General features: G+C 46.8%; 1 protein-coding gene across 1 annotated transcript in view; it reads right to left on the bottom strand.

Moving 5' to 3' along the window:
- The window catches only part of LOC122922306, a 71,505-nt gene that overhangs the window by 32,069 nt on the left and 18,738 nt on the right, over positions 1 to 20,698 (bottom strand). The window contains exons 3-5 of the mRNA XM_044272875.1: positions 7,925 to 8,086; positions 7,718 to 7,841; positions 7,573 to 7,634 (exon numbers count right to left, since the gene is read on the bottom strand). Of these exons, the coding sequence (XP_044128810.1) occupies positions 7,573 to 7,634; positions 7,718 to 7,841; positions 7,925 to 8,086 (348 nt within the window). The remainder of the gene's footprint in view (positions 1 to 7,572; positions 7,635 to 7,717; positions 7,842 to 7,924; positions 8,087 to 20,698) is intronic.

Raw genomic sequence — 20,698 nt, 5'->3', positions numbered from 1 at the left:
GGGGGAGAGGAATATGATTGGTGGCTATGTGCACACTCAACATCAGCAGCAAGGAGTTAAAGTCCAACCCTTAATGGCCCCCAAAATCCCTGGGGGGGGGGGGGGGTTGATGTAGTAGCAGGAAAGCACACTGTCCCCCTGTCCTCTATGAGCCCCCCCTGGTCCTCTCTGAGCCCCCCCCCCTCACCCATTGCACACTTTTCCCACTGCAGATGGGCCAGTGGGCTGGCAGCAGCACATCCCCCCGCCCAGTCACCATGGCATTGGCACATTTCTCCGTGTCCCCTCCAGATGGGCAGCATCAGCACATCTCTGTCCCCCCCCCCACCCCGCGTCACCATGGCATTGGCACATTTCTCCCTGTCCCCTCCAGATGCATTACCATGGCATTGACACATTTCTCCCTGTCCCCTCCAGATGGGCAGCATCATCAGCATGCTGATGCTGCCCATCTGGAGGGGACAGGGATAAATGTGCCAATGCCATGGTGACGCGGGGAGCGGGGGTGGGGCAGAGATGTGCTGATGCTGCCCATATAAGGCTACTTTCACACTAACGTTCGTCGGTCCGCTCGTGAGCTCCGTTTGAAGGGGCTCACGAGCGGACCCGAACGCCGCCGTCCAGCCCTGATGCAGTCTGAATGGAGCGGATCCGCTCAGACTGCATCAGGCTACTTTCACACTAGCGTTCGGGCGGATCCGTTCAGAACGGATCCGCTCATAATAATGCAGACGGAGGCTCCATTCAGAACGGATCCGTCTGCATTAAAATGGCAAAAAAAAAGCTAAGTGTGAAAATAGCCTGGGACGGATCCGTCCAGACTTTCAATGTAAAGTCAATGGGGGACGGATCCGCCTGAAGATTGAGCCACATTGTGGCATCTTCAAACGGATCCGTCCCCATTGACTTACATTGTAAGTCTGGACGGATCCGCACGCCTCCGCACGGACAGGCGGACAGCTGAACGCTGCTTGCAGCGTTCGGGTGTCCGCCTGGCTGTGCGGAGGCGTGCGGATCCGCCCAGACTTACAATGTAAGTCAATGGGGACGGATCCGTTTGAAGATGCCACAATGTGGCTCAATCTTCAGGCGGATCCGTCCCCCATTGACTTTACATTGAAAGTCTGGACGGATCCGTCCCAGGCTATTTTCACACTTAGCTGTTATATGCTAAAATAATGCAGACGGATCCACTCTGAACGGAGCCTCCGTCTGCATTATTATGATCGGATCCGTTCAGAACGGATCCGATCGAACGCTAGTGTGAAAGTAGCCTAAAGGAGAAATGTGCCAATGCCATGGTGACTGGGGGGGGGGGGGGGGGGGGGTGCACAACAGAGACTCTGTCCGCCCCCCCCCCAGTCACCATGGCATTGGCACACTTCTCCCTGTCCCCTCCACTTGGGCAGCATCAGCACATTCCCCTGGCACGCATTTGCATCTAGCCGCCCCTTCCATTTCATGGGGGCTCTTTAAGGCATGGGCGTTCCAGCAGTAGCACCCCCCTATTTTAAGCATTGCATTCTGTGCAGCCGGCCCGGGCATGGCAATTTCCAGAATGCAACAAAAACTCTCTTAACATTCCCGTCCCCCCACTGTTGGCACATTCACATTAATCATTTGTTCAAAAAAATACTTACTTGGTTCGAATCGTTCTCCAGCTGTAGACTTGCTGCCGCATGGGCCTTGCTGACTAGTCTCTGCTGGCTGGGCGCGCTCTGTCTCCTCTCTGGGGGCGGAGCTCAGTGGCTACGCTCCAGCAGCCACTGGTCTGCTCTCTTAAAGAGAAAGGCAGGCCAGCCAGGCAGCAGAGCGGAGCTCAGAGCGGCCGCGAGCCCCGCCCCCTCCTCACTCCTTCAGTCCGGACCGGAGCGCTGAGAAGAGTAAAGGTTTGAGTCACTGCAGGCTGCCGCCCGGCGCCCTAGTAAGTCCGCCGCCCGCCCGCAGGCCCTGCCCCCTGCAGAATAAATATTCGCGTCACTGCGGGCTGTCGGCCGCCCGGCGCCCCTGTTGTCATGGCGCCCTGTGCGGCCGCACAGCCCGCACACCCCAAAGGCCGGCCCTGGCTGGTAGCCTAAGGGTTAAAGGGGTTGTCCCATCTCAACATTCAGGGGCAGGCTGGGAACTTAAAGTGGCCCTGGTAAAAAACACTAAAAGTAGGCCCAAGTTGTCGGCAGAGCCAACCTTACATACGGCAACACAATCAGGCTGGGCCAGCAAAATACTGAATAGACTGGCTGAGGATGGCAATACAGTTGAATTCAGGAAGGCACCTGTGACGAAACCAACCTCGCCACGGTGTTTTGGAGGGGGCTGGTTGCCAGCCTCCTGCCTCAGGATTATGGCCCATACTAACTTTAAAGAAGACAGGCCGGCCGCACAGCTTAAATCTGTCTTTGGAATTGTATTTTGTTATGTGAGGGTACCCAGATGGCTAGTTTAATTGTATTCGTGTGGTCTGAGTGCCATTCACCTAATGATATGCACTCAGACTTGAGCTATCTGGGAATATGTTACATGTCTGTGGTTGCTGGGAGGGTGTGACATTGTGTGTTTAAATGGTGATTTCTGTCCTGTTGTCCCCACATGTGCATTGGCGATCTCCCTTTGTCCTGAGAGATAATTGGATTATTCCTCGGTTGTCTCTGGGGCAGAGAGGAGGAAACCATGATGCATTGTGGGGATGTGTTGTATCTGTTCGGTGTGTCGCAGTCTCCATTCTGGTCCGCTGGGGGAGTGTCCACCAGATGGGGACCTGCATAAATACGGGCGGGTAGCCCTCAATAAAGGGTTCCTGTTTTATCCATCATGTTGAGACTGGTGTTTGGATAACTGATCAAACTGGGGGATTGCTATACGCTGAAGATTTGCTATACTCCCCCTGCATAACTACTAGCTCTTGTAAGAGCTGTTTCTGCTCTCTGGCTGTAGGAGAGGTTCACCCACTGGAGCCTGGAGCCTTGTCGTAGGTCCAGCGTGGGTGGAGGACGGTGAGACCCCAACCAAGCTGCGGCGGTTTGTGGGGTCTGCAGGGCGTACGGTGTCAAGTTGAGTGCTTGGAGTCCTCGGAGAGCACTAGGAGCATCTATCGACGGAGGTACCCGGTCGGGGTGCTAGGAGATCCGTTACAGTACCTGTGGCTGGTGGCCCTGTGCACAAGTACTTGATGCTCGTAGAATGAAAAAATGCTAAGATCATCAGATCATTACATGGCGGCCATGAGGAGGGCTCGGGTGGCCCCTTTGTTGTCAGCCCACCAGAAAATTTCCCTGTAAGGTCTATGGTCAGTCCGCCCCGTCAACATTTATGACACATCACTAGGGTAGGTTACAAATTTCGGATAGAAGCGGGTCCCAGGGGTTGGACCTTCCCCTATTTCCAGAATAGGGTCTACAAAGTGAAGGATAGCAAACAATGCAAGCACAGCAACCTTTCCATTGACCAGTATGGGACCGCCTTAACCCCTTAAGGACCCATGATGTACTGGTATATCATGTATAGTTCCAATCACCGCCGCACGCCGCCCGGTGATCGGAACCCGATGCCTGCTCAAATCATTGAGCAGGCACCTTGGCTAATTGTGCGGGGGGGGGGTCCCGTGACCTCCCCGGGTCTGAATTGACCTGCGGTTTGCGGCTTTTACCTGGTGCGGCGGCGGCGCCATCGGGTCCCCATGGGGCTGTAGGGGGGACCCGATGGCATGGAAGGCAGCGCAATGTCTTTCGGTGACATGCCTGTGAGATCCAGCCCCCTGGAAAAATAAACAAAAACGTCATTTTCCACAAATAAAGTTTAAAAAAAAAAAGGTATCGCCGCATCCGTATCGACCGTCTCTATAAACATATCACATGACCTAACCCCTCAGATGAACACCGTAAAAAATAAAAAAAATAAAACTGTGCTAAATAAACCATTTTTTTTGTCACCTTAAATCACAAAAAGTACAACAGCAAGCGATCAAAAAGGCATTTGCCCACCAAAATAGTGCCAATCTAGCCATTACCTCATCCCGCAAAAAATTAGCCCCTACCTGGGACAATCGCCCAAAAAAATGTAAAAAAACTATGGCTCAGAATATGGAGACACTAAAACATCATTTTTTTTGTTTTAAAAAAAACTGTTATTGTGTAAAACTTACATAAATAAAACAGTATACATATTAGGTATGGCCGCATCCGTATCGACTGGCTCTATAAATATATCACATGACCTAACCCCTCAGATGAACACCGTAAAAAATAAAAGAACTGTGCTAAATAAACCATTTTTGCCACCTTACATCACAAAGAGTGTAATAGCAAGCGATCGAAAAGTCACAGGCACCCCAAAATAGTGCCAATAAAACAGTCATCTCATCCTGCAAAAATCATACCCTACCCAAGGTAATCGCAAAAAACTTAAAACATTAGGGCTCTCACACTATGGAGACACTAAAACATGATTTTTTGTGCTTAAAAAAATAAAAAATAAATCATTGTGTAAAACATAAATTTAAAAAAAATGTATACATATTAGGTATCGCCGCATGCGTGACAACCTGCTCTATAAAAATACCACATGATCTAACCGGTCAGATGAATGTAAGTAACAAAAAATAAAAATGGTGCCAAAACAGCTATTTCTTGTTCTCTTGCCTCACAAAAAGTGTATTATAGAGCAACCAAAAATCCTATGTACCCTAAACTAGTACCAACAATACTGCCACCCTATCCCGTAGTTTCTAAAATGGGGTCACTTTTTTGGAGTTTCTACTCTAGGGGGGCATCAGGGGGGCTTCAAATGGGACATGGTGTCAAAAAAACAGTCCAGCAAAATCTGCCTTCCAAAAACCGTATGTCATTCCTTTCCTTCTGCGCCCTGCCGTGTGCCCGTACAGCGGTTTACGATCACATGTGGGGTGTTTCTGTAAACTACAGAATCAGGGCCATAAATAATGAGTTTTGTTTGGCTGTTAACCCTTGCTTTGTTACTGGGAAAAATGGAAGATTTGCCAAAAAAGTTAAATTTTGAAATTGTATCCATTTGCCAATAACTCTTGTGGAACACCTAAAGGGTTAACAAAGTTTGCAAAATCAGTTTTGACTACCTTTAGGGGTGCAGTTTCTAGAATTGGGTCATTTTTGGGTGGTTTCTATTGTGTAAGCCTCACAAAGTGACTTCAGACCTGAACTGGTCCCTAAAAATTGGGTTTTTGAAAATTTCTGAAAAATTTCAAGATTTGCTTCTAAACTTCTAAGTTTTATAACATCCCCAAAAAATAAAATATCATTCCCAAAATGATCCAAACATAAAGTAGACATATGGGGAATGTAAAGTAATAACTATTTTTGGAGGTATTACTACAGACGTGGACAAAATTGTTGGTACCCTTTGGTCAATGAAAGAAAAAGTCACAATGGTCACAGAAATAACTTTAATCTGACAAAAGTAATAATAAATTAAAATTCTATAAATGTTAACCAATGAAAGTCAGACATTGTTTTTCAACCATGCTTCAACAGAATTATGTAAAAAAATAAACTCATGAAACAGGCATGGACAAAAATGATGGTACCCCTAACTTAATATTTTGTTGCGCAACCTTTTGAGGCAATCACTGCAATCAAACGCTTCCTGTAACTGTCAATGAGACATCTGCACCTCTCAGCAGGTATTTTGGCCCACTCCTCATGAGCAAACTGCTCCAGTTGTGTCCGGTTTGAAGGGTGCCTTTTCCAGACTGCATGTTTCAGCTCCTTCCAAAGATGCTCAATAGGATTGAGGTCAGGGCTCATAGAAGGCCACTTTAGAATAGTCCAATTTTTTCCTCTTAGCCATTCTTGGGTGTTTTTAGCGGTGTGTTTTGGGTCATTGTCCTGTTGCAAGACCCATGACCTGCGACTGAGACCAAGCTTTCTGACACTGGCTAGTACATTTCTCTCTAGAATTCCTTGATAGTCTTGAGATTTCATTGTACCCTGCACAGATTCAAGACACCCTGTGCCAGACGCAGCAAAGCAGCCCCAGAACATAACAGAGCCTCCTCCATGTTTCACAGTAGGGACAGTGTTCTTTTCTTGATATGCTTCATTTTTTCGTCTGTGAACATACAGCTGATGTGCCTTGGCAAAAACTTCGATTTTTGTCTCATCTGTCCACAGGACATTCTCCCAGAAGCTTTGTGGCTTGTCAACATGTAGTTTGGCATATTCCAGTCTTGCTTTTTTATGATTCGTTTTCAACAATGGTGTCCTCCTTGGTCGTCTCCCATGTAGTCCACTTTGGCTCAAACAACGACGGATGGTGCGATCTGACACTGATGTTCCTTGAGCATGAAGTTCACCTTGAATCTCTTTAGAAGTCTTTCTAGGCTCTTTTGTTACCATTCGGATTATCCGTCTCTTAGATTTGTCATCAATTTTCCTCCTGCGGCCACGTCCAGGGAGGTTGGCTACAGTCCCATGGATCTTAAACTTATGAATAATATGTGCAACTGTACTCACAGGAACATCTAGTTGCTTGGAGATGGTCTTATAGCCTTTACCTTTAACATGCTTGTCTATAATTTTCTTTCTGATCTCTTGAGACAGCTCTTTCCTTTGCTTCCTCTGGTCCATGTCGAGTGTGGTACACACCATATCACCAAACAACACAGTGATTACCTGGAGCCATATATATAGGCCCAATGGCTGATTACAAGGTTGTAGACACCTGTGATGCTAATTAGTGGACACACCTTGAATTAACATGTCCCTTTGGTCACATTATGTTCTGTGTTTTCTAGGGGTACCATCATTTTTGTCCATGCCTGTTTCATGAGTTTATTTTTTTACATAATTCTGTTGAAGCATGGTTGAAAAACAATGTCTGACTTTCATTGGTTAACATTTATAGAATTTTAATTTATTATTACTTTTGTCAGATTAAAGTTATTTCTGTGACCATTGTGACTTTTTCTTTCATTGACCAAAGGGTACCAACAATTTTGTCCACGTCTGTATGTATTATAGAAGTAGAGAAATTGAAACTTGGAAATTTGCAATTTTTTTACAAATTTTTGGTAAATTTAGTTTTTTCTTTATAAATAAAAATGATTTTTTTTAAACTTCATTTTACCAGTGTCATGAAGTAGAATATGTGACGAAATAAACAATCTCAGAACGGCCTGGATAAGTCAAAGCGTTTTAAAGTTATCACCACTTAGTGACACTGGTCAGATTTGCAAAAAATGGCCGGGTCCTTAAGGTGAAATGGGGCCGAGTCCTTAAGGGGTTAAATAGTCCAGCCAGTGTTTGGCTATTTTCAGAACTCCCATACCTGTGAATGGAGATTGACGGCACACGTGCAGCTCTTCCCCCGTTCTGGAGATAGGAGTAGATCCCAGATGTGGGGCCTGCAGATATCTGACATATGTGCATTTCCTAGTAATATGCCACAAAAGAGGAGATGGGACCACCGATATAATCCCGCCATCTCCATCTTTCTTCATCAAGTATATAACATATCATACTGCTGGATAAAGCAAGGCCAAGCACACGGCCCTCACAGACCTTCTATACATCATATAATCTCTGACACCTTCTCCCTACCTACCTGATGATCCTGCAGAGGAGGATTGGGACTCTCTTCTCCGGTTCTTCCCGTTCTGGATCTGGCTGCAGGAGAAACAAACACAGACTGAATCCATTCCTTTCATAGGAATAATAAAAGGACAAGTGTATTAATACCTGTCTATTACCTGGTGATGGGAGAGGCCGGTGGTCCTCCATCATGACATCCATGTACTGATTCTTGTGTCCTTCTAAATACTGCCACTCCTCCATGGAGAAATAGACAGCGACATCCTGACACCTTATAGGAACCTGACAACACAAGGACACCGTCATCACACCGACGTCTACAGTGCATTTTCTGTAAGATTTCCCAACACTTCCCGCAGTGTCACCTCTCCAGTCAGCAGCTCAATCATCTTGTGGGTAAATTCTAGAATCTTCTGCTCCTGTATCAGGGGGTGAGGCTCCGAGATGGGGCCCTGGATCCACCCTTCTGAGTCATGGATGATGGGAGTGAAACAGTCTTCGGATGTCATCTTCAGTATTATGTAATCCTGTAGGAGAGAAACACTAAGGAAAAATTATGGAAAGGGAGGACATGACAGAAACATCTATGTATGTTACCGCTCTCTCCTCTTCTCTCATGTAACATACCGTATATAAAGGTTTCTGTCACGACGGAGACCTTTATATATGTTACATCAGGGGTGCACAACGTTTTCTGGGTGGGGGCCACATTGTTAGACTGAACCAACGTCAAGGGCCGAAAATAAAATTTAAAGGGGTAAAAAAAAATATAATTGGACTCCCATCTAATGGGAGTAAACATGAAAAATACATGTGAGTAGCCACAAGACATAGACATACATGTTTGTTGCTAGATGGTTGGGGGCTGCACAGAATGGTATCAAGTGGCCCCTGGGCCGCAGGTTGTGCATCCCTGTGTTACATGATAGAAGAGGAGAAGAGGAGGACACGACGGAGACCTTTATATATGTTACACGAGAGAAGAGGAGAAAGGGAGGACACGACGGAGACCTTTATATATGTTACACGATAGAAGAGGAGAAAGGGAGGACACGACAGAGACCTTTATATATGTTACATGGGAGAAGAGGAGAAGGGAGGACAGGACGGAGACCTTTATATATGTTACATGAGAGAAGAGGAGAAAGGGAGGACACGACGGAGACCTTTATATATGTTACAAGATAGAAGAGGAGAAAGGGAGGACACGACAGAGACCTTTATATATGTTACATGGGAGAAGAGGAGAAGGGAGGACAGGACGGAGACCTTTATATATGTTACATGAGAGAAGAGGAGAAAGGGAGGACAGGACGGAGACCTTTATATATGTTACATGAGAGAAGAGAAAGGGAGGACACGACGGAGACCTTTATATATGTTACATGAGAGAAGAAGAGAAGGGGAGGACACGACGGAGACCTTTATATATGTTACATGAGAGAAGAGGAGAAAGGGAGCACACGACGGAGACCTTTATATATGTTACATGAGAGAAGAGGAGAAAGGGAGCACACGACGGAGACCTTTATATATGTTACATGAGAGAAGAGGAGAAAGGGAGGACAGGACGGAGACCTTTATATATGTTACACGATAGAAGAGGAGAAAGGGAGGACACGACAGAGACCTTTATATATGTTACATGGGAGAAGAGGAGAAGGGAGGACAGGACGGAGACCTTTATATATGTTACATGAGAGAAGAGGAGAAAGGGAGGACAGGACGGAGACCTTTATATATGTTACATGAGAGAAGAGAAAGGGAGGACACGACGGAGACCTTTATATATGTTACATGAGAGAAGAAGAGAAGGGGAGGACACGACGGAGACCTTTATATATGTTACATGAGAGAAGAGGAGAAAGGGAGCACACGACGGAGACCTTTATATATGTTACATGAGAGAAGAGGAGAAAGGGAGCACACGACGGAGACCTTTATATATGTTACATGAGAGAAGAGGAGAAAGGGAGGACAGGACGGAGACCTTTATATATGTTACATGAGAGAAGAGGAGAAAGGGAGGAGACGACGGAGACCTTTATATATGTTACATGAGAGAAGAGGAGAAAGGGAGGACACGACGGAGACCTTTATATATGTTACATGAGAGAAGAAGAGAAAGGGAGGAGACGACGGAGACCTTTATATATGTTACATGAGAGAAGAGGAGAAAGGGAGGACAGGACGGAGACCTTTATATATGTTACATGAGAGAAGAGGAGAAAGGGAGGACAGGACGGAGACCTTTATACATGTTACATGAGAGAAGAAGAGAAAGGGAGGACATGACAGAGACCTTATATATATGTTACATGAGAGAAGAAGGGAAAGGGAGGACACGACTGAGACCTTTATATATGTTACATGAGAGAAGAGGAGAAAGGGAGGACAGGACGGAGACCTTTATATATGTTACATGAGAGAAGAGGAGAAAGGGAGGACACGACAGAGACCTTTATATATGTTACATGAGAGAAGAGAAAGGGAGGACACGACGGAGACCTTTATATATGTTACATGGGAGAAGAAGGACACGACGGAGACCTTTATATATGTTACAGGAGAGAAGAAGAGAAAGGGAGGACACGACAGAGACCTTATATATATATATGTTACATGAGAGAAGAAGGGAAAGGGAGGAGACGACGGAGACCTTTATATATGTTACAGGAGAGAAGAAGAGAAAGGGAGGACACGACGGAGACCTTTATATATGTTACATGGGAGAAGAAGAGGACACGACGGAGACCTTTATATATGTTACAGGAGAGAAGAGAAAGGGAGGACACGACAGAGACCTTTATATATGTTACAGGAGAGAAGAGAAAGGGAGGACACGATGGAGACCTTTATAGATGTTACATGGGAGAAGAGAAAGGGAGGACACGACAGAGACCTTTATATATGTTACATGAGAGAAGAGGAGAAAGGGAGGACACGACGGAGACCTTTATATATGTCACAGGTGGAAACAAACTGAACAGAATTAAAGGGATTGTGTCATCAGACAATGACCTATTATTTAATTCTGTAGGGGGATCAACTCTCTCACAGATATCTTCAGGACACCAAGTTTAAGATGCAAACACTGTGCTTTATTGCGGCACATCCACATAAACATAAACAATAATACAAAATAACAAACACTCGCCCGTCCAGGCTCTAACTACACAAACAGATCCCTGACTCACCTAAGTCCCTGTTCACACCCTGTGAACACGTGCGGCTTTCTGAGCCAATGTCCCACAGCCTCCTGGCTGTACAGAGCACAGTACGCCCACTGTCTCCAGTCCAGTGTCTCTTGGGGACTCGTGGTCTCTGAGCCCTCCTGGCTTGAACCACTCTGACAGAGCCTCCAGGCCTCTGTCCACAAGTACCACACTCCCCCCTTTCTGACACTCTGGGAAGTGCTTTGTGCCAGCCTGATTACTTCCAGCTGGTCTCACCTGTGGTGGAATAGGGGTGTGGACCGAACTATCCACCCCTTCCTTGCCTCTACCCTGCGTGAGACCTGTCACTGTCTCACATATCCCCCCCCCCCCTTTGTTCAAGCCCGTGAGGGTGAACACCTGCATAACCACGGGAGGCTGGTGAGAGGGTATCGACCTGGCCTGGACGTGGGGAACAGCCACCCACCCTGCTCTTTGGCTGCTCCCAATAAGAACCGGCCCAGATTGGCTTTACAGCCACACTAAGTAACCCAGTGTCAGCGAGCACTAGCTGCCGCTGACACAGAAAATTACCGGTTCTTATTTCACAGAGGCCAGGAACCTCGGTGACACGTACCTTCCCTTTGTTCTGCCAGACCCACGCCAGCAGAGCTTGGTTTATCACCAAAACCAACATCTTGCCTAACCGAAACTGCCTAACGGCCTCATGTGCCCATCTCATGGCCAGATACTCTTTTCTTACTCTTTCCCGAGTGATAATGATGCGCTGCCGTATATATTTTGATCTCTCTCTCTTTTTAGATCCTCTGACTCCTGTACATGCGCCTCACGTCCTTTCTTGGGCTGCTGCAGCTCTTGCCTGAACTGTTCCCAGTCATGGTCATATCCCGACACTTTCTCCTTTGCTTTGCAGGGCTCCTTCAGCAGAGCATGCTTGCCCCTACTCGCTTCTTTTACGTGCATCTGGGTCACTTCTTCCTTCTTTCCAGCAGTAGTTACCCCAGCTACTATGGCAGTTTTAGAGACCTCTGCTTCTTTAGCGGCTTTTGCCACTTCGGCCGCGGCTCCCTTTGGCTTAACTTTGGTCTCTGTAGCACCTGGGGACTTCTCGTCAACCAACATATCGGCCTTAACTTTTTCAGTCTTTGTCTTCTTGAAGTCTCCAGTCTCTTTGACCGCCTTCTCATCCTTCTCGGACATGGCACTATACACTTGCCCTGTTAACCCCTCCCCCTCATCGAGGCAGGAGGCGCCTATACCGCTCGTGTCATTATTAATTCTGACCTCTAGGGGCACCGCTGAGCTAATCCCCACCTGGGACAATTCCTTAGTAACCAACCAACATTGTGGAGACTGCATTTCCACCTCTGGTACGTGTGGTGCACCCTCTAACCCCATCATATTTTCCTGCACCTTCAAACACTGAGCTGGAGCTGGGCTTTGCTCCACACTACTTATATGCATGTCTTCAAACCTTTTGATTAAGTCATATTGCGCTTCATGAAACATAGCAGAAAATAAAGTTTCATAGAAACCTAGAATGTGTCGGCAGATAAGAACTATTTGGCCCATCTAGTCTGCCCAATATACTAAATACTATGGATAGCCCCGGCCCTATCTAATATGAAGGATAGCCTTATGCCTATCCCATGCATGCTTAAACTCCTTCACTGTATTTGCAGCTACCACTTCTGCAGGAAGGCTACTCCATGCATCCACTACTCTCTCAGTAAAGTAATACTTCCTGATATTACTGTTAAACCTTTGCCCCTCTAATTTAAAACTGTGTCCTCTTGTGGTAGTTTTTCTTCTTGTAAATCTTCTCTCCTCTTTTCCCTTGTTGACTCCCTTTATGTATTTAGCCGTCTCTCTCATCTCCCCTCCGTCTCGTCTTTCTTCCAAGCTCTACATGTTAAGGTCCTTTAACCTTTCCTGGTAAGTTTTATCCTGCAATCCATGGACCAGTTTAGTAGCTCTTCTCTGAACGCTCTCCAAAGTATCAGTATCCTTCTGGAGATATGGCCTCCAGTACTGCGCACAATACTCCAGATGAGGTCTCACTAGTGCTCTGTAGAGCGGCATAAGCGCTTCACTCTTTCTACTGCTTATACCTCTCCCTATAGACCCAAGCATTCTGCTAGCATCTCCGGCTGCTCTATTACATCGTCTTCCCACCTTTAAGTCTTCTGAAATAATTACTCCTAAATCCCTTTCCTCAGATACTGAGGTCAGGACTGTGTCAAATATTCTATATTCTGCCCTTGGGTTTTTACGCCCCCAGGTGCATTATCTTGCACTTATCCACATTACATTTCAGTTGCCAGAGTTCTGACCATTCTTCTAGTTTTCCTAAGTCCTTTCCCATTTGGCGTTTCCCTCCAGGAACATCAACCCTGTTACATATCTTTGTGTCATCAGCAAAAAGACAAACCTTACCATCGAGGCCTTCTGCAATGTCACTAATGAAGATATTAAACAAAATTGGTCCCAGTACAGATCCCTGTGGAACCCCACTGGTAACATGACCTTGTTTTGAATGTTCTCCATTGACTACAACCCTCTGTTGTCTGTCCCTCAGCCACTGTCTAATCCACTCAACAATATGGGAGTCCATGCTCAATGACTGCAGTTTATTGATAAGTCTTCTATGTGGGACAGTGTCAAAAGCCTTACTAAAATCTAGATATGCGATGTCTACTGCACCTCCACCGTCTATTATTTTAGTCACCCAGTCAAAAAAAAAAAAAAAAGATTTGTTTGACATGATCTCCCAGAAGTAAACCCATGCTGTTTTTCATCTTGCAATCCATGGGATTTTAGATGTTCCACAATCCTATCCTTTAATAGGGTTTCCATTAATTTCCCCACTATTGATGTCAGACTCACTGGTCTATAGTTGCTCGATTCCTCCCTACTACCTTTCTTGTGAATGGGCACGACATTTGCCAATTTCCAATCTTCCGGGACGACTCCTGTTACTAATGATTGGTTAAATAAATCTGTTAACGGTTTTGCCAGCTCACCACTAAGCTCTTTTAATAATTTTGGGTGTATCTCATCAGGCCCCTGTGACTTATTTGTCTTCACTTTAGACAGCAAACTTAGAACATCTTCCTCTGTAAAGACACATGCATCAAACGATTTATCAGTCATCCTTTCTAGTGGAGGTCCTTCTCCTCCTTTTTCTTCTGTAAAAACTGAACAGAAGTATTCATTAAGGCAGTCGGCTAGCCCTTTATTCTCTTCTACATACCTCCCGTCCTTTGTTTTTAATTTAGTTATTCCTTGTTTTAATTTTCTTTTTTCATTTATATATCTGAAGAATGTCTTATCCCCTTTTTTCATAGACTGAGCTAGTTTTTCTTCTGCCTGAGCTTTAGAAGCTCTTATAACTTGCTTGGCCTCTTTCTGCCTAATCTTGTAGATCTCCTTATCTTCATTGCTCTGGGTTTTTTTATAATTACAAAATGCTATCTTTTTATTTTTAATGATTTGGGCCACTTCTGCTGAGTACCACAGAGGTCTCTTCCTTCTTTTGCTTTTACTGACAAGTCTAATGCAATTTTCTGTTGCCTTCAATAATGCACCTTTTAAGTAGTCCCATTTCTCCTGGACTCCATGTAATCCGTTCCAGTCTGATAAGGACTCATTTATGACTAATTTCATTTTTGAAAAGACTGTTTTTCTAAAATCTAAAACTTTAGTTTTTGTGTGGTGGGACTCTTTCATCATCATTTACATTTTTACCACCAGGGGGCGCTTCTCCCCTGACCACAACCTGCAACGGAAAAGATATATCACTGTCACCATCACCTTGCACTTGACCAGCACCATTGTTTCCATTGGTCAATATTCTTTCCCCATGCAGGTCAAAGTGCAGCTCCCTTAGATCCTCACTTGTAGGGACAGGTCCAGGTTCTGCAGGAGTTTCGTCACTATCTGCAGAAGTGTCTACCTTACCCCACAGCAACAAACCGATATCACGGCCCAACACTCCCTCATGCATGAGCTTATCTGTAACATCAAGTTCATAAGTCCCTGTTCTCACTGGAGTCTCACGCTCAGTGAAAATCAGTGGATATTCCTTATCCGCACGACTGTCCAGCACCTTTATTTGCGGACCCATTGAAATAAATGGTTCCGTATACAATCCGCAAAAAAAAAAACGGGAATGGACACTGAAAGAAAATATGTTTGTGTGCATGAGCCCTTAGGATACTTTCACACTTTGCAGCCGGATCCAACAAAAACGCTTCCATTACCGATAATAGAACCATCTTCATCCATTGAACGATCCGGTTGTATTATCTGTAACATGGCCAAGATGCATTCGTCATCAACTCCATTGAAAGTCAATGGGGGACGGATCCGTTTTCTATTGTGGCAGAGAAAACGGATCCGTCCCCACTGACGCATTGGGGGTAATGCCGGATCTGTCTTGCTCCGCATCCCAGGACGGAAAACAAAATACAACATGCTGCGGTTTGCTCTCCTGTCTGGGAACGCAACTGAACGGAACGGGATGCATTCTGGAGCGCTCCGTTCTGTTCAGTTCAGTCTTGTCCCTCATTGACGATGAATGGGGACAGAACTGAAGAGTTTTTTGTTTCCGGTATTGAGCCCCCCCCATGACTGATCGCAATACCGGAAAACTTAAAAGCTTGTGTGAAAGTAGCCTAAGTCCATGTTTCTAGGGGGATCTGTATGTCAATGTTTTTCAGTCTTTGGGTAAAGTCTGGATCGTGCGTCTTACGTCCGAAGGCTGAAGCCTTTAGGCCCTGAATGTTCCAGCTGCTGACAATCAGAGAGGTCATTGTGTCCGTATACCTTGTAAAGAGCTGCCCGGGGCAGGACAAGACGGATTCTAGACTGCTGGCCATGTTGTAGAAGTTTGGTCCAGTCAGTGTTCTGCACAGAGTGCTGAGCAGGGTCTTTATCTCCTCCATGTCTCTGCTCTGCATCCCTCTATGTGAGGCAGGTGGATTCCTCCATGGTGTGTGCCTCTGATGGACATATTTTGGGTAAAGGTCACCATTTCCAGTTTGTTGAGGTTATGAGGTTATAGGTCTATTTGTTGTTGGTGACTTTTCCATAGGTTTTTGTCTTCTGTGAGGTCCAGGCCGGGGGTCTCTGTTGAGAGCTATGTCTTTTGAGTTCTTTGGCTAGAAGGCTGACTCCTCGGTTATTGAGGTGTCATCTAGGTGGTGCTGGTTGATGGAGGGGTGTTGTGCCAGGGTGATGTCTGGCATGGCGCTGATTTTAGCTGCCAGCTCTGTGTGATGTGTTCAGGGATGGCCTTTCTTGGGAGCAGAGATGACAGGATGATTTTACAGAACTTCTGCTGTGCCGTCCCTGCTAGCTGGCTCAGTTGTCCTACTATCTGCTGGCTCTGGAGGTTATTGGTGCCTGCATGTATGATCATAGGATTGGGTTTGGTGAAATATGGCTTTTGCTTGTTCGATAGCAGAGCAGCGGATTTTATTGACTGTTGCTTTGTGTTCAAGTATTTACCATTGGAGTTTATAATCAGGACAATATCAGGACACGGTGACTTACTGCTCGCGAGTCGTCTCATGTTGGTGTCCTGCCTGCTGCTTGGGCTTCTTGTAGGAAGCTGTTGTGTTAGGATTCGGGTAATGGTCGGCTGTGTTGTTGGAGGCTGCTGTGGTTCTGTACTTGGGGTTGGCAGCTCTTGCCCCCCTTGTATTACTCTGCTGGGTTCTCTCATTTTCTGTTATTTCCATTTGGCAGTTAGTTGATATATTGGCGTCAGGGCTGCTGGCTTTCATTTGGTTCTCGCCCCCTTCTTTCCCTGGGTTCTTCTTCTGGATTAGGGGATAATGCCGAATGCACACGGCCGTGATCCACAGCCGAGAGCGGTCCGTGGTATGCCGGGCTGGATTCCTATTCAGAGCAGGAGCGCATGGCGTCATTGGTTTGTATGATGCTATGACACCGTGCGCTTCATGCCGCCGCTGCACTACAGTAATACACTCATAAGGGGGTCTCTGGTGGTTGTCTCTGTAGGGGTAAGCAAGTCTCTGGTGGTTGTCTCTGTAGGGGTAAGGGTAAGCGAGTCTCTGGTGGTTATCTCTGTAGGGGTAAGGGGGTCTCTGTAGGGGTAAGTGTAAGCAAGTCTCTGGTGGTTGTCTCTGTAGGGGTAAGGGTAAGCGAGTCTCTGGTGGTTATCTCTGTAGGGGTAAGGGGGTCTCTGTAGGGGTAAGTGTAAGCAAGTCTCTGGTGGTTGTCTCTGTAGGGGTAAGGGTAAGCGAGTCTCTGGTGGTTGTCTCTGTAGGGGTAAGGGGGTCTCTGTAGGGGTAAGTGTAAGCAAGTCTCTGGTGGTTGTCTCTGTAGGGGTAAAGGGGTCTCTGGTGGTTGTCTCTGTAGGGGTAAGCGAGTCTCTGGTGGTTGTCTCTGTAGGGGTAAGGGTAAGGGGGTCTCTGGTGGTTGTCTCTGTAGGGGTAAGGGTAATGGAGTCTCTGGTGGTTGTCTCTGTAGGGGTAAGGGGGTCTCTGTAGGGGTAAGTGTAAGCAAGTCTCTGGTGGTTGTCTCTGTAGGGGTAAAGGGGTCTCTGGTGGTTGTCTCTGTAGGGGTAAGGGTAATGGAGTCTCTGGTGGTTGTCTCTGTAGGGGTAAGGGGGTCTCTGTAGGGGTAAGTGTAAGCAAGTCTCTGGTGGTTGTCTCTGTAGGGGTAAGGGGGTCTCTGTAGGGGGAAGGGTAAGCAAGTCTCTGGTGGTTGTCTCTGTAGGGGTAAGCGAGTCTCTGGTGGTTGTCTCTGTAGGGGTAAGGGTAAGGGGGTCTCTGGTGGTTGTCTCTGTAGGGGTAAGGGTAAGCGAGTCTCTGGTGGTTGTCTCTGTAGGGGTAAGGGTAAGCGAGTCTCTGGTGGTTGTCTCTGTAGGGGTAAGGGTAAGTGAGCCTCTGGTGGTTGTCTCTGTAGGGGTAAGGGTAATGGAGTCTCTGGTGGTTGTCTCTGTAGGGGTAAGGGGGTCTCTGTAGGGGTAAGTGTAAGCAAGTCTCTGGTGGTTGTCTCTGTAGGGGTAAAGGGGTCTCTGGTGGTTGTCTCTGTAGGGGTAAGGGTAAGCGAGTCTCTGGTGGTTGTCTCTGTAGGGGTAAGGGGGTCTCTGTAGGGGGAAGGGTAAGCAAGTCTCTGGTGGTTGTCTCTGTAGGGGTAAGGGGGTCTCTGTAGGGGGAAGGGTAAGCAAGTCTCTGGTGGTTGTCTCTGTAGGGGTAAGCGAGTCTCTGGTGGTTGTCTATGTAGGGGTAAGGGTAAGGGGGTCTCTGGTGGTTGTCTCTGTAGGGGTAAGGGTCATGGAGTCTCTGGTGGTTGTCTCTGTAGGGGTAAGGGGGTCTCTGTAGGGGTAAGTGTAAGCAAGTCTCTGGTGGTTGTCTCTGTAGGGGTAAAGGGGTCTCTGGTGGTTGTCTCTGTAGGGGTAAGGGGGTCTCTGTAGGGGGAAGGGTAAGCAAGTCTCTGGTGGTTGTCTCTGTAGGGGTAAGCGAGTCTCTGGTGGTTGTCTCTGTAGGGGTAAGGGTAAGGGGGTCTCTGGTGGTTGTCTCTGTAGGGGTAAGGGTAAGTGAGCCTCTGGTGGTTGTCTCTGTAGGGGTAAGGGGGTCTCTGTAGGGGTAAGTGTAAGCAAGTCTCTGGTGGTTGTCTCTGTAGGGGTAAGGGGGTCTCTGGTGGTTGTCTCTGTAGGGGTAAGGGGGTCTCTGGTGGTTGTCTCTGTAGGGGTAAGGGGGTCTCTGGTGGTTGTCTCTGTAGGGGTAAGGGGGTCTCTGTAGGGGGAAGGGTAAGCAAGTCTCTGGTGTTTGTCTCTGTAGGGGTAAGCGAGTCTCTGGTGGTTGTCTCTGTAGGGGTAAGGGTAAGGGGGTCTCTGGTGGTTGTCTCTGTAGGGGTAAGGGTAAGTGAGCCTCTGGTGGTTGTCTCTGTAGGGGTAAGGGGGTCTCTGTAGGGGTAAGTGTAAGCAAGTCTCTGGTGGTTGTCTCTGTAGGGGTAAGGGGGTCTCTGGTGGTTGTCTCTGTAGGGGTAAGGGGGTCTCTGGTGGTTGTCTCTGTAGGGGTAAGGGGGTCTCTGGTGGTTGTCTCTGTAGGGGTAAGGGTAAGCGAGTCTCTGGTGGTTGTCTCTGTAGGGGTAAGGGTAAGCGAGTCTCTGGTGGTGGTCTCTGTAGGGTTAAGGGTAAGCGAGTCTCTGGTGGTGGTCTCTGTAGGGTTAAGGGTAAGCAAGTCTCTGGTGGTGGTCTCTGTAGGGTTAAGGGTAAGCAAGTCTCTGGTGGTGGTCTCTGTAGGGTTAAGGGTAAGCAAGTCTCTGGTGGTGGTCTCTGTAGGGTTAAGGGTAAGCAAGTCTCTGGTGGTGGTCTCTGTAGATTTAGGATCATCACTGCTCTGAGTCTGTTCTTTGTAGGTTTGGGGCTGGACTTTAATATCTTCTACTGGCCGAGGCTGTCCTCAGTGTCCTCGATGACTATGGTGCCATTATTGTACACGTTGATGGTGAGTGTGACATCACTGTCATTTTGTGGGTCTTTTACCCTGATCTGTCGGCCCTTGTTGATGCCACACCGGGTTATAGACTTATAATGCCCGCACACGGCTGTGTGCCAGGCGGTGGGCTGCTCGCTGTAGAAAAGCACATTTGTTTTTCTCTTTTCTTCTTCAAGGTAAAATCAGTGAAAATGGTTTCTGGCCTTTCTCTAACAGTGGCATGTTTTATGGCTCTTCTTGCAGGATTGCTTCTCTGGCCTTCACAGTATTCATAGATTGTAAGCTCTTGCGAGCAAGGTCCTCATTCCTCTTGTTGTAATGATTGACTTGTCTGTTGCTATGTGATTTATGACTATTTGTCTATGATCCCGTGAACTATAAAGCGCTGCGGAATCTGTTGGCGCTATAGAAATACAGATTATTATGCGTGATCTGCTCGGTGTCGGACGCCCTGCTGTCGGAGGCTACAGCCCCCAGCTCTATCCTATGGTCAGTTACATTCTTAGGGCTTTCCGTTTCAGTTTTTTTCTTTTCTGGGAGTTTTCCATACTCTCTAGAAGGACTATTTATTAGACAGGCAATGGAGCCGGGTGGTCTTACCTTTAGATGTTGCTTGTAGTCTATGCTATAGGTAGCGTTCTTGTCTGATTAAAAAAATCCAGTTTTTATCCTTCTTTAGGCCTCATGCACATGACAGTTGTGTTTTGGTCCGCATCCGAGCCGCAGTATTTGTGGCTTGGATGTGGACCCATTCACTTCCATGCTGTCCGCATCCGTTGCTCTGTTCTGTGGTCCCCACAAAAATATAATCTATCCTATTCTTGGCCGTTTTCTGGACAAGAATAAGCAGTTATAGCAATGGCTGTCCGTGCCGTGCTGCAAATTGCAGACCGCTAAACACACAACAGTCGTGTGCATGTAGCCTTATCCTTATATTTGCAGATATTTTAGGCCTTTTTTTCGGTCGTCCACAGAGTCTGTATTTTCCAGGTTTTGTCTTCTAGTTTGCGCATTACAAGGTATAAATTAGTGAAAACTCCGGAGTATGTTCAGTGCGGCTTACTCCTGGGACTCCTGGGATGGAACCATCTGGATTTGTCATCGATGGTTCTCTCTCACCGTTAAGCATTAGTTCTGTATTCTACTCTCCATAAAATGAAGCTACATTTTTAAATTACATGCTACTAATTTAGTGTACTTAATACCCTTTAATGTTCGCAGAGACGTGTGTGCTTGTGGGGGGCGCCACCTAACCTAAGGCCGGTCCTGCATGTTGGGTACTGGTCACTAGAGGTCGCCCATCTGTCTCACGGCTCTCTGACTGTTATATATATATACACACACATAGTTTACTGAACTCCTTATGCACCAAAGTCGTGTTAAAGTCTATTTTTTCAAACTTCTGATGTCACAAGAATACAGTTGAAATCGTTCCCTCTAGACCACACTCCCGCCATCTCATCCTCCGGTTCCTGGACTTTCCTCCTGG

The sequence above is a fragment of the Bufo gargarizans genome, unplaced genomic scaffold (assembly GCF_014858855.1).
Source record: "Bufo gargarizans isolate SCDJY-AF-19 unplaced genomic scaffold, ASM1485885v1 fragScaff_scaffold_165_pilon, whole genome shotgun sequence".
Taxonomy (NCBI): Eukaryota; Metazoa; Chordata; class Amphibia; order Anura; family Bufonidae; genus Bufo; species Bufo gargarizans.
This window is presented reverse-complemented; position numbering and strand designations above follow the sequence as displayed.